General features: G+C 38.3%; 1 protein-coding gene across 1 annotated transcript; it reads right to left on the bottom strand.

The window, feature by feature from the left end:
- Nucleotides 1-214: 214 nt before the first annotated feature.
- On the bottom strand, nucleotides 215-12,443 carry CCDC196 (coiled-coil domain containing 196). Its single transcript, XM_049899435.1, has 10 exons — nucleotides 12,394-12,443; nucleotides 12,134-12,286; nucleotides 10,714-10,810; nucleotides 9,984-10,034; nucleotides 8,066-8,143; nucleotides 7,801-7,884; nucleotides 7,189-7,248; nucleotides 6,542-6,683; nucleotides 471-529; nucleotides 215-298 (listed from the first exon to the last, which is right to left on the bottom strand). The coding sequence occupies exons 1-10, from the start codon at nucleotides 12,441-12,443 to the stop codon at nucleotides 215-217; spliced, it is 858 nt and encodes a 285-aa protein (XP_049755392.1).
- Between the last annotated feature and the right edge of the window lie 255 nt (nucleotides 12,444-12,698).

Here is a 12,698-nt window from a genome sequence, read left to right as displayed (position 1 = left end):
TAATCCTTAAATGACTAAATTCCTGACAAGCTTAAGGCCAAGCACTTAACTAACATTTCCACCCAGATTGTGTGGGGAGGGAGGGAGTGTAGCATTAAAACAAAGGTCTGAGAGATTTTAATTAACACAAATGACTATGCCTAGTCTTCAAACCTGTCCAAAGCAAATGGTGTGAAAGCCTCCTAATCCTCCAGAGCTTCATCTGGCGGTGACCTCAGAAGAAAGAGCCGCCCTCCTTATCATCAAACCGACTTCCTTTGGCTCCTTGTTCTTTGTTGGTCTTTGATCCCAAATTCCTCTAAGACAGAAAAAAAGAAAAAAGACAGCGAAAACATAGAGTGCTGTGACACTCACTTTGCAAATCCCCTAAGAAAATTAAATTAGAATGTATGTTAACAAATGAATTCCCAACATACACACCCACTATCTAAGCAAACCTTTCACATGATTTTGAAAATTAAAGTTCTCACCACATTAGGTTCGTTTCTGCCTGTGGTTGCTCTGCCTGTAGTTGCACTGCCCATAGTACCTGATGGGAAACATTAGGGAAATGAGAGCTTCCTTTGAGAAAAGGATTGTTTTGTTTTGAATTGCAAGACTATTACCATTTGTCACAGTATTGTATAAATGTATCACTGTCTCTGGTATTGGCACTGATGTGAAATTTCTAATTGTTGTTTCAGATTATAACTTCATTAAACAGCATTTTTAAAGTTGAAGTGGCAAACCTTTTTTCTGTTGAGAACCTCTGTTCGTCAGGGAAAAATAAAATCATTTGAGAATTACATACAACTAAAAGCAACTTCGAGAGCCTATAAAATATATTTCTAATATTATTTTTAAATAAAAAATGAATGATAAATCCTACACATGCTCAGATAACTCAGATATAGTCCACAAAAAAAAAAAAAAAAAGTCAATTATGGAGAGAACAAACCAAAGATAAGGATTTGCGGGAAGAGAAAAAGAAGGCAGAGAGAATGACAGGCACAGGCACAAGCTGAGGTAGATAAGGGAGGCAATAAAAACAGAAAAGAGAGAGAGAATGACATGGTACTAAATCGGCCCTGTAGTTAATCTGTCCTAGATTAGGGTCCTATGTTCTTTTCAATCTTCAAAATTTATATTTAGGAAAAGACAGTATTTCCCTCCTAGACTTCTCTGGGGTTTTATAGAAAGTGAAAAAATATCTTAGTTTAGGAATTAGGTTCATAACCTAATAATACTATAAACCTAACTTTGACATTCAGAAGTTTCAGGTTGCCTCAAAGCTTAAAAAGCCTATATTTGAGGGCGATATTACTTACCAAGGACCCAGACTTGAGCTAGCTGTGGGTTTCTGCCCCTGCCTTTCAGCGTTTTAGCTTAATGCTGCTGCTTTCCTTTCAGCAGCCCCTGCTGAAGTGAATTGCTACCACCGGGAAGAGTAATAACGAAGTGAAGCAGGTGGTAAAGGTTAAAGACGGAGCAACAACTTGTTTTCAGAACAGAGCGAGTTATAGAGTAAATAATGTCTCAGGAGTGTTCATTTCCCACCTCACTGGGCTTTCCCCTGAATTTGTAAGTGTAGCATCATATTCACAGCCAATTCTGAGATTCTTCTCTAAATAACTCAAGGAAATCCTGAGATTTGGGGGTTGGAGGGTGGAAAAGCAAGGCTGTCAGAATCAAATGTTTTATCACAAGTTATATTATTACTGAAGATAAATCTCTTCTTTAAACAGCAGCAGGTATGATGAGAAATTCAGCTGAATTTAAAGATTGCTTCGTGCCTGTGCCCCCTAAGATATGTGACTGCAAAAGGCCACAAACAGAAACTAGCAAAGGGCTGCCATACACCGAGGTAAAATCGTAATTTTACACTGATGGGGAAGTAAATCCCTTCAGATGTGACCTGTCTCTGTCAAGACCAAAAGGAAAGACTTCACCATAGGTGTCAGTAACAGGACAATATTTTTCTCTTCTCCAAGACTAGATGATAAAAAAAAAAAATATATACAGTGCGTTAAACGGACAAGGCTGTCATTGGAAAAGGTACAACCTGGGCCTCAGGGGAATTTGCAGGTTAGGATTGTTTGAAGTACAACAAAGTCAGTAATATTAACACAACATTGTATTTTGCCAGCCAAACGCTGAGTATATAATGCCACTGCAATGCAGCCAACCAATACACAAAGTAGGGAGAAGAGGGATTCTTGGCCAAGAGCGGTGGGGCAAATCCTCCCACTACTTGGGAATGTGTAGAACAGAAGGTTCTATACTTTAATTTGCAAGAAGGTGTGTCCAGAATTAAATTCCATCCTTTCTTTAACAAAGGTTTATGAAATTCAATTCTTTTGTATAAAGTACTGAAACAAAAAGATCCACTACCTTGCACAAGTGCCCAAACTGGTTTTTAATTCAGTGTCTCAATCATCAGATTTATGTGTCGTGCAAAGAAACAATAATAGACAGGGATTGTGGAGGAAGCTGCAGAAGCTTTTCAAATGGAGGAAACTAGTTCAGGCAGTAGGGTAATAGGGAAGAACTGTGTAGAACACTAAGTTTAATAGTTTAATATGGTCTAATGAAGACTGCCAGTAATACATCCTGGTACCACAGAACATGGCAAAAAAACACCAATCTTTTTTTTTTTCCTAAAAAAAATTTTTTTTTTTTTTTTTTATATAAATGTAGCACACTTTGTCCTAAGGGTAATAGAAGGCCGATCTCTCCCACAGCGTTTCACATTTCCTAAATTACAACAATTTGTGGACTTGAAGCCTGGATGTGGTTGGTACCACTGACTGGGCTAATTATAGAATTGCAGATTCTGTCAACCTGTTTTGGAATCATGGTTGTTTTTTTAATTACTGAGCAAATTAATGTTAGAGAGTATGATTCTTCATTGGGAGGACTATACATTAAACAGTTGATATGTTTGGATTCAAATCATAGCCTTTACAGCTGCAAGAGGCACAGGAAACCATGTATCATACCTTAACACTGTCATTTTATAGTATGGTATAGGAAATGAGCTTTGGCTATGGCATCAGAAGCCTGGCTTCTCTGAGCTTGTTTCTTGTTCTACAACACCTATCACATAGAGTCATTGTGAGGGTTACACAAAGTGGTATATTTTTCACATGCCCTGTAAGATGTTATGGTTGTTTTAGATAAAAAAAAGAAAAACTAAATGACTTGCCTGGGTCATTTAACAGGTGGGCATCAGAGTAAGGACTGCAACTCTTGTATCTAAATCCAGAGCTTTTTCCATTAAATTACATTTTCCCAAAATTTGATGGTGAAATGATTTCAGGTGGCAACTGAGATAAAATTAGGAGGTGCTGGAACACAGCAATAAATACTATAAAACACAGTGAGGAAATTATTCCCTTTTCAGTTCTTTCAAACTTGATGGCATAAAGAAGAAAGTTCCAATTTGGTACTGGTTTTCTTTTTTTTTATTGTGCTTTAGATGAAGGTTTACAGAGCAAATTATTTTCTCATTAAACAATGAATACATATATTGTTTTGTGACATTGGTTACCAACCCCATGACCTGTCAACACTCTCCTCTTCTTGACCTTGGGTTCCCTATTATCAGCTTTCCTGCCCCCTCCAGCCTTCTAGTCCTTGTGCCTGGGTTGGTGTGCCCATTTAGTCCCCTTTTGTTTGGCCTGCCTAATCTTTGGCTGAAGGGTGAACCTCAGGAGTTATTTCACTACTGAGTTAAAATGGTGTCCAGGGGCCATAATCTTGAGGCTTCTCCAGTCTCTGTCAGACCAGTAAATCTGGTCTTTTTTTGGGACTTAGGGTTTTGTTCTACATTTATCTCCAGCTCTGACCGGGACCCTTTACTGTGATCCCTGTCAAAGCAGTCAGTGGTGGTTGCTGGGCACCATCTAGTTGTGATGAACTCAGTCTGGTAGAGGCTGTGGTAGTTGTGGGCCATTAAACCTTTGGACTAATTTTTCCCTTGTGTCTTTGGTTTTCTTCATTTTTCTTTGCTCCAGACAGGGTGGGACCAGTGGAGTATCTTAGATGGCCATTTACAAGCTTTTAAGATCCCAGACACTACTCACTGAAGTAGGATGTAGAGCACTTTATTTATAAACTATGTTATGCCAATTGAGCTAGATGTCCCATGAAACCATGGTTGGGTACTGGTTTTCTTTAAAACTCTTTAAACCTTTCTAATCTCAGTTCCTGTAAAGATTTAGCAGGCTTTGGGTTTCAGCTTATTGCTCGCACATCAAAATTTTGTTCTGTGTATACTTTTATTACAGAAAATTATGTTGGTTTTTCACTTAAAATAGTAATATAAATTTTATTTTCAAAGAATTCATTTAAGAAGTTAAAGAAGCCAGCCTAAACAGAAAATATTGAATAAAGTGACATATAAAGTTTGGAAAACATTGAGCGCCACCAAACCACCTCTCTACCATTTCGCTGTTGGTAATAATCCCTTAACTCAATTACTTTAAAAATCCCTCTTTGAAGAGAAATAATATTTTTTTCTTTTTTTCCTTTTCAATAATCAGACACTGGGTTATAAGTAGGTCAAAACCCGTTGCCATCAAGTCGATTCTGACTCATAGGGACCCTATAGGACAGAGTAGAACTGCCCCATAGTGTTTCCAAGGAGCTGTTGGTGGATTCGAACTGCCGACTTTTTGGTTAGCAGCCATAGCTCTTAACCACTGTGCCAGAAGTAGGTCAACACAACCAAAATCTAGGACTCAGTTAGATGTCAGATTCACCTGGGCTCAGACAAACCCAATGACTTTGTGTATGTTTGGGTTAGAAAATGAAACCGATCTATAATCAGTGCTCAACAAATGCATAGTCAATAAAGCTGGGAGCAATGGATCACTCATGCCTGTGGCTGCTTTCATTTCTGGTAAATGGACAGCTTAATGACCTATCACCTAATTCTCCAGGAGCATATGAGGAGAGGTAAGAAGAGGGTTTTGACCTGTGGGCTGTTCCAGTTCAAAGTTGATTTAATGTTCTTCAAGCAAGGGAAATAATAATAATAAACCTCCTGAGGTAATCAAGTTGAATGGAGCCCTTCATTTTAGTATTTACTTGTTTGATTTGAATCTGGAGTTAAAAGACTTTTGGATCCTTCTTCTGTGGGCCCCTTGAAATGACATTCAGCTAATTTAAAATGAGGTAATAACCCTAATAACCCTCCTCTCCTCCATCTTCTTTATTTGTATCATAATGACTTTATACTGCTTCTGGTTGCATTCGAGGTTCTTATTCAGCATCATCACAAGCTCCTGCTGTCCAGTTCTTATCAAAAGATCAGTTGAAAGAAAAATATGTATGGAATACGTATTGCCTGAAGGATAGGTAGCCTGTCCAATCTTCTAGATTTTCTAAATTTTGCCTACGGATCAAGTGAGAGTGCTATGTACTTAGACCAAACTGTCTTGAGTTGATCCAACACTTATTTGAATTTTAAACTTAATAATTTGTTATCAGATTGTTCTAAAGAATAGAATAAGAAACAGTCTAGGAAATACAGATATAAATTCATTTTAGAAATATTGTTGAGGACATTGGCTACTATATCATACCTATGGTATCCTGCCCCTTTAAGGACCTGAAGGAGAAATTTCTCTCAGGTCTCAGTACCAGGAAAAGCTGTTTCTCCTGAGAACTGTTTGATTATTCCTTCATGGACACTATAAATCTGTTTCTTTTTGCTAAAAATCCAGAATGAACTTTGTAGCCTACCTCTGTCAACTATATTATACATTTTCATGCATTTACGAGGCTTCAGTTATTTTCATTTTGTCTTGATTTACTCATCTGTCTATTTAATCATATGTATTATGTGTTTTTATAAGCTGTTCAAGTCCTTTTGGAATAAGACTAAGAAAAAATTAGAAATACACATACTGATACTGATAGAACATTTTCATTCTTTGACCATGATTTTTCATTATATGCTTTCCAGAGTTTAAATTCATAAATACTTGAAATTTTAAGAATCCTTTCCTTCTACCTCTTAAAGTCAGTCCTCTATTCTTTTTTTTTTTTTTTATGGTAAACAATATGATTTTGTCTAATAATGCCATAAATTCTTTAGAAGAAATCACAAACATTCCAAGAGGCACATTTGGATTGCTAAACCTTACAACCATGGTCGGATGTCTATCTCCTGACCTTCTGCTCTGAAGCAGCAGAGTCTAGTCCAACAAGATTGGTGAGATCAAACAACTCTTAATTCCTAGGAAAGAGGGGGAGGTGGGGGCGTGGGAGCTAACATTTTATTGAACGCCAATTTTATACCAGATAATCATTAAGTTTATCATATATTATCTAGTCTTTAGAAAGAAAAATTTAATTTCCCCTGGAGGGATTCCTTACCTTGGTACAAGATCTTCTGAATAGTTATATTGATAATGATGGTGATGAAATTTATTATAATAGCACTAACTTACCATGTGCCAGGCATTGTGCTGATCCCTTTACAAGTAAAGAGTTCCCCAATGTAAAACAAAACAAGACAAAGCCTCAAACTGTGCACCTATGCTTCTCTACCTACCTTGTGACCCACGAAGATTTAAGAATGCTTGCTTTGGCTCAAAATTCTGCTGTAAGTACAGTGATAATTTCAGGTCATTGGCCTTCTGGTAGTTCTTCAAGGCTTCAATTCTCAGCTCAATCACTTTGCCATGAAAGTCATTCTGCAAGAGAACATTTTTCAAAAAATACTCATATAGCATTAACTTCTTGAAAGTTGCATGAATCTTTTTTTACTCAGAAGTTACAAAAATGATCCCATCATGTTCAATCTTTAAAAGTTGGGCAGAAAGTATCTGAGATTTTTCCCATTTCAAATAGAACAAAATCAACACCATAGGAAGATATGCTATTTGTCCCAAGTTGCTTAAGTTAAAGCCAGAGATAGGTCCCTCCAGCCACCTCCACATGATGCATTTCTTATAAGCAGGACAATTGATAATTCCGAATGAGGGGATTGGTTTAACAATAAGAAGCTAAAAGCCAGAAAGTCTGCTGCCACTGCCCAAGACTGACCTTGTTTTGAGGAAACATGAAATTGCTCAACTCACCTCAGCTATCCTGCAGTATTTTTAAAGCTGAGGGCCCCATGAGATAAAACTAGTCATTTGACTTTATATTGTATGACTGAAATTGCATCCCATGTTCAGCCTTGGAAGACTTTAGTACCTGAAAGATGTTGGCTTGTTCCTGATAACTGACCCATTCCATTTTCCTCTGTTGCTTTTCCTGGTGGAAGAAAGAATCTCTGGGTAACAAAGTAAATTAAAATCAGAAATCAGTTTTCTCTATATATTGCAAGATCCTTAAGCAGCATTGTGGTGTTATAGATCTTGTAGGTTATGAATAATTACTCATTAAAAATTGGATTCAACTGTATACCTCTTATTGGCCTCACCTATACAGTCCACTCTTCAAAAGCTACAAGCTTAATGAATAGGGTCATTTTCTGCAAATGAGTTAGGTATGAGAAGATTGCATACAAATATGATACCTATAAATAAATTTTCAAAAATAAATTAGCAAGTGTTCTGAAATCACATAGCTATTGCAGTGTTGTCATTGTTAGTACAGCTTTTCCCACTCTACCCTTGCTAACATGACTTCCCAGAAACTTACAGTGTCACTCTGACTCAAATATAATATACCAAGGGAACTGGATCACCTATAAAAATTTGCATTGGTTCAGGAACCACCATAGCGTAGGCAGATTACTGTTACATTAAAGATTTTTAATCTATCAGCTGAAAAAGCCACTATTATTCAGAAAGATCATTTTACCTTCCTTATCTCCTTCACTTTCTCTGTACATGATGTCTCCTGGTCACTCCTGGTCTTCCTAGATGATGAGGGGTATTTGGGAGCCTGGTATGAAAGAAGAGAGCTAAGGGAATAGGTGGCCCTAGGAAAGAAGTGCAGACAGTAAATCCAATATACACAGATCCTAGCTATTTGCCTACCCAAACCAGCCCTGATTTTCGACAGTCTGTTTTTAGCTGTGTGGCATCAGCAACCTTGAAATTCTAAGTCCATGCAGTCCACTTGCTTTTCCATCCTGCAAGTTTACCTTGTTTTTTATCTGTGGTGCTTTTTGTTGATCACTGGGTTCTTCTGTTTCAAATGTCTGTGGAGAGACATTTTGACAAAGCTTAAATTAGCGATTCAGGGAAGTAGAAAACCAACATGGGTCAAGGCTTTTGGCTCCTGCCAGCAAGCAACTTCTCAGAGCTCAACATGAAAAGTGTACTACCAAAGGGTGCTCAGAATGAAATGAGTCCTTCTATTTTAACCCTTAAGCATACCTTATAATAACAAAAACTACCGAGTGCCAGACACTACACTGAGTATGTTACAAACATTCTCATTTAATCTTCACAGCTTTTTGAAGAACTATCTTTATTTCCATTTTATAGATAAGAAAACTAAGACTTGAAGAGGCTAAGTCATTTGTTTAATGTCACACAGCTAGGAAAGTACTGAGCTGGGATTTGAGCTGGATCTCTGACTCTGAAGATTGTGCTCTTAATCACTAGGCATGCTGCCCTTCTTTGTTTCTCTCTAAAAATATGAGTAGGGAAAGTTGATCACAAACTAAGATATATGGACATCCCTTGTATAAAGTCTCTGAGAGTTCTGGAGAAGCTGGATTTTGATAAAGAAATTGTGCTGGAAGATTTCTTATCACAAGGATTCAAGAACTCATCTAAAACATCTGGCAATTCATGGAGCTGATTTGTAAATGCCACTGAGAACTAAGGAAGCAGATCTCAGTACAAAATGCAGGGCTCAATGGTATGCTGTTTATCTGTGGAAAGGTGAGATGAAAAGCAGTCAGAGATCACACCACACACCTGTTTATATCACAAGACACAATCTGCTCTTTCAGTCACGTAGTCTGTGAAAAAGAACTCCCGACCTAAGAGCTAGCCTACAAAGGCATTTTCCTCTTGATTTCCCAGCAAAGGGCCCTAATATTGTTTTCTTACACAACGCAGTAGTTGTTGAAAAATTAGAAGGGGATTAGAGTTAGGTATTTACTCGTTTGTTCACTCAACTTATATTTATTGATTGTCTATTATATGCCAAGCAGTTTGCTAAAACCAGTTGCTGTGGGGTTGATTCCGACTTATGGAGACCCCAAGTGTGTTAGAGTAGAACTGTACTCTACAGGGTTTTCAGCAGCTGATTTTTAGGAAGTAGATCACCATGCTTTTCTTCCGAGGCGCCTCTGTGTAAACTCAACTTCCAACCTTTTGATTACCAGCTGAGCTCATTAACTGTTTGCACCACCCAGGGATCCCTAGCATTGTGCTAGGTGCTAGGGATTCAGAGATGAGCAAAGAAATCAAGATCACTGGAGGAGAATACATTCGGGGGGGGGGTGAGGGAGTGGGGGTAGGCAGGGAGACAAGGAACAAGTAAAAATAAAAAATAATAAGAATATATTATGAAAAGTACTATGAGTGACATGAACAGAGTTGTATAACAAAAGTAGGATGGAGCGTGCCCTAGAAGAAGCGAACAAGGAAGGTCTCTGAAGAGGTGACAATTAAGCTGAGACCTGAAGGATGAGAATGAGCCAGCCATGAGAAAATAGCATTACAGGCAGAGGGTAGAGCAAGAGGAAAACCTTAAGATAGAAAAAGAGCTTGACGCGTTTGAAAATATAAAGAGGCCAGTGTGGTAGTTGCATAGAATGCAAAAGGACTGCTGTGAGAGAAAGAAAGCTGGAGAGGTGGGCAAGAGGCATATTATGCCACAATAAGGAACGGCTGTAAGGGTTTCCATCCGAAGAGTGACGTGATTTGATTGTTTTAAAAGATCACTTTGGCTGCTGTGCAAAGAATGAATTGGAGTGAGGAGGCAGGGACATGAAAAAATAAGGTTGGGGGTCAGAGGAAAGGAGGTTCTCTTTGCATTATGGCCTGTAGGACAATACTTTCAAGACACTCTTGGAGGCATACCTTGTTCCATAAAATCTCCATTTCCTTCCGAAGCATCTTGTTTTTCTTTTCCTGTTGGAGGGGGAAAAAAAACAAACCAGAAATTAAAGTGAGATTGGAAGAAATTACTAAGTAATGGGGTAAGAGGAGTACAGGGACACAGTAAACCACAGAGGAAGGCAATGACTAGGCCTAGCCCCAAAGCTAAGAGCATGAGTGATGAGTTTGATAAGCATGATAATAAAACATAATAACTTTAATTATGGTAATTGTAGCATGATACCAATAGGAACAGATTCCTCACACTTGAAACACTTAAGATATTCTGGTCCTACAGCAACTTCTCTGGGGCTTAGACCACTAATTTTTCATTTTTAAGATCCTTTACATCATTAATTTTTAAAATTTTAAGAATCTCTCAGAGAAAACTATTTCTCTTCTTTTTGATAGGTATTCTCTATACTTTCTAAAATGTGAAGAGTTAATATTGTTGTATTCATTAACCCCCAGATGAAAGGTTAAAAAAAGCCAAAAGAAGAATTTTTTCTAGCTAGTCTTTGTTCTTCCCAACATTCTATCTGACTCTCTTTGGACCACCCTGAGCTTTCTAGATTAAGGAAATAGGGGTGTTAGAAGTTAGATGCTAGAGATGGGAGATGAGCACTCTTTATTGCCTTCTACATCTGACAATAGCAATGCAATTGAGCCCCGTTCAGAATGCTGTTCTCTGGAGCACCCACCGACAACTTACTAGGTTCTGCTTCATCTCTTCTGCTTCCTTGATGAGCTCCACTACTGAGGATTCATGAGCACACTTTCCTGCCATGATTTGCCTCATGATCTGCAGACTGGAAGGAAGAGAGACATCATATAACATATGTACTTCCTAAAGGTTAATATTAATATTCTGCAATCAGTCAGAAAGTACTCTGCCATGGGAGTTAAATGGGGGCTGAAATCCAAGAAGTTGTGGCATCCCCTCTGGTCATAGAAGGTCTCTATAACCAGGATGATTCCATTCCTAATTGACATTTGTTTTAGCTATTGGCTCCATAAAAATTCCTGTGCTCTATGATGTTCACAGATTAGGTGTCCAACTTCCAGGTCTCCTCTGTGACCCCTCAGAAGAGAGAATATTTTGGTGTATGACTTTGGAGAAAAATGGGGTTGTTCTTCCCTTGTGGGAAAAAGAAAAGGTGAAAGAACTTGCTGTCTTCAAGCTAAATCCCAGAGTTATTCCCTATCCCAATCTCTGTCTGCCTGCCTGTGTTCCCCCTTGCTTCTCCATAAAGACAGTCTGCTGGCAAGGCCACTTATACCGTTATGGTTGTCCCCAGAAAATCCAAACCATTAAGAAATTTCTAATAAAATCTGAATTGGTACCCAAATCTTTGACTGCAAGAGAAGGTATTTTTTAATATTAATTAACTTCTGTTTTTGTTTCTTGTACTTTTACTTCCTTTTACTTTTTGTTAGCTCTCAGTGGAAAATCTGGTTTTTGTGCTCTCTTGCCTTGAGAGAAGTCTGTGTTACTGGTACTTGACCACAACCTCCTGCCTGACTTTTGTCTTCGAAATTCTGAGTTCCTTGAGATGCTTATGATAAGGATAGAGCGTGGAGGGAGACCCATTGAGGGGCTATTCCCTGAGATTACTAAGGAAACAAAGAGTTGGTAGGTCCCGAGAACAGTGAGCGCCCTAGTCAAGAGTCAAGATCTTAGCAGTCTTGTATATTTAGGGAGATGGGACACTAATCCAGGGGGTGCTAGGCTCAGAAAAGATTGCCATGGCACTGCTTGGCATGCAGAGAGCAGAGTCATCTATCCTTAAGAGATTCTGCAGACATGAACAAGGAAGCTATCTATCAGTGTGACTACGATAGATGAAGATTAAAGACCCTTTCTCTTTTTCCTGGTTGAGCACTCCAGGGAGGAAGAGTTTAACTGTAACCTTGTAGGTTAAGGGCTCTGAATCATGTTTAATTTTACTAAATGAAAATAAAGGATTCCTTGCCAACTTGATTTTTTGGTTACAAATTTATTATCTACAACAGCTAAATTTCCAAGTCTTTTTTTTTCCCAAACAAATGTAAATAATTATTGCTAATCCTGTGGAGACAGAGGTTCTCCGATCTTTCAACCTCTATGAAATCCTAGGGTAGGTAGCCCTTACCTTCTTTGTTTTTCCTCCAAGTTAGACATTAACTTCTGGAATAAGAGATTGTTTTTATCTTCTAAGGGTTTAAGCATCTCTAGCAGTTCCTGCTTCCTTAGGTTTAAGTCTTCACTCAATTCCTCTAAGTAATTGTCATCTGCTTTAGAAATTCTGTGGGAAGAGACACCATAATGCTAGCCTTAGCCTGAGTTAATAAATAGAGACCCTCTTCTCCCTTCTGGGTAGTTACCATCTGGCAGCTCCTATCAATGACTCACCTAGTTTTTGAGTGCAGGCATGATCCTGAAGAGTTTCCACCATTCATCATCTTGAAGGGGAACTTCTACTTTAAGAATAAAGAGGTCTTCTTAAAATACAGTGCCTTCTCTTCCTATCAAGTCATCATTTTTGTGCTTCTGTTCTTGAAACCCCTGATGCATTGGACTGATTTTAGCAACAGCTTGAGGTCACAATAGCCCTAAGACTACAAAATCAACAGGTCTTTTAAGTAGCTCCAACATCACTGGCAGCTTATTGACTTAAGGTACTACTAACTACATTTGACTGGTTCTTGCGTTTGACT

This window comes from Elephas maximus, chromosome 10, assembly GCF_024166365.1.
Source record: "Elephas maximus indicus isolate mEleMax1 chromosome 10, mEleMax1 primary haplotype, whole genome shotgun sequence".
NCBI lineage: Eukaryota > Metazoa > Chordata > Mammalia > Proboscidea > Elephantidae > Elephas > Elephas maximus.
Note: the sequence above shows the minus strand (reverse complement) of the source record. Positions and strands in the feature narration are given on the sequence as shown.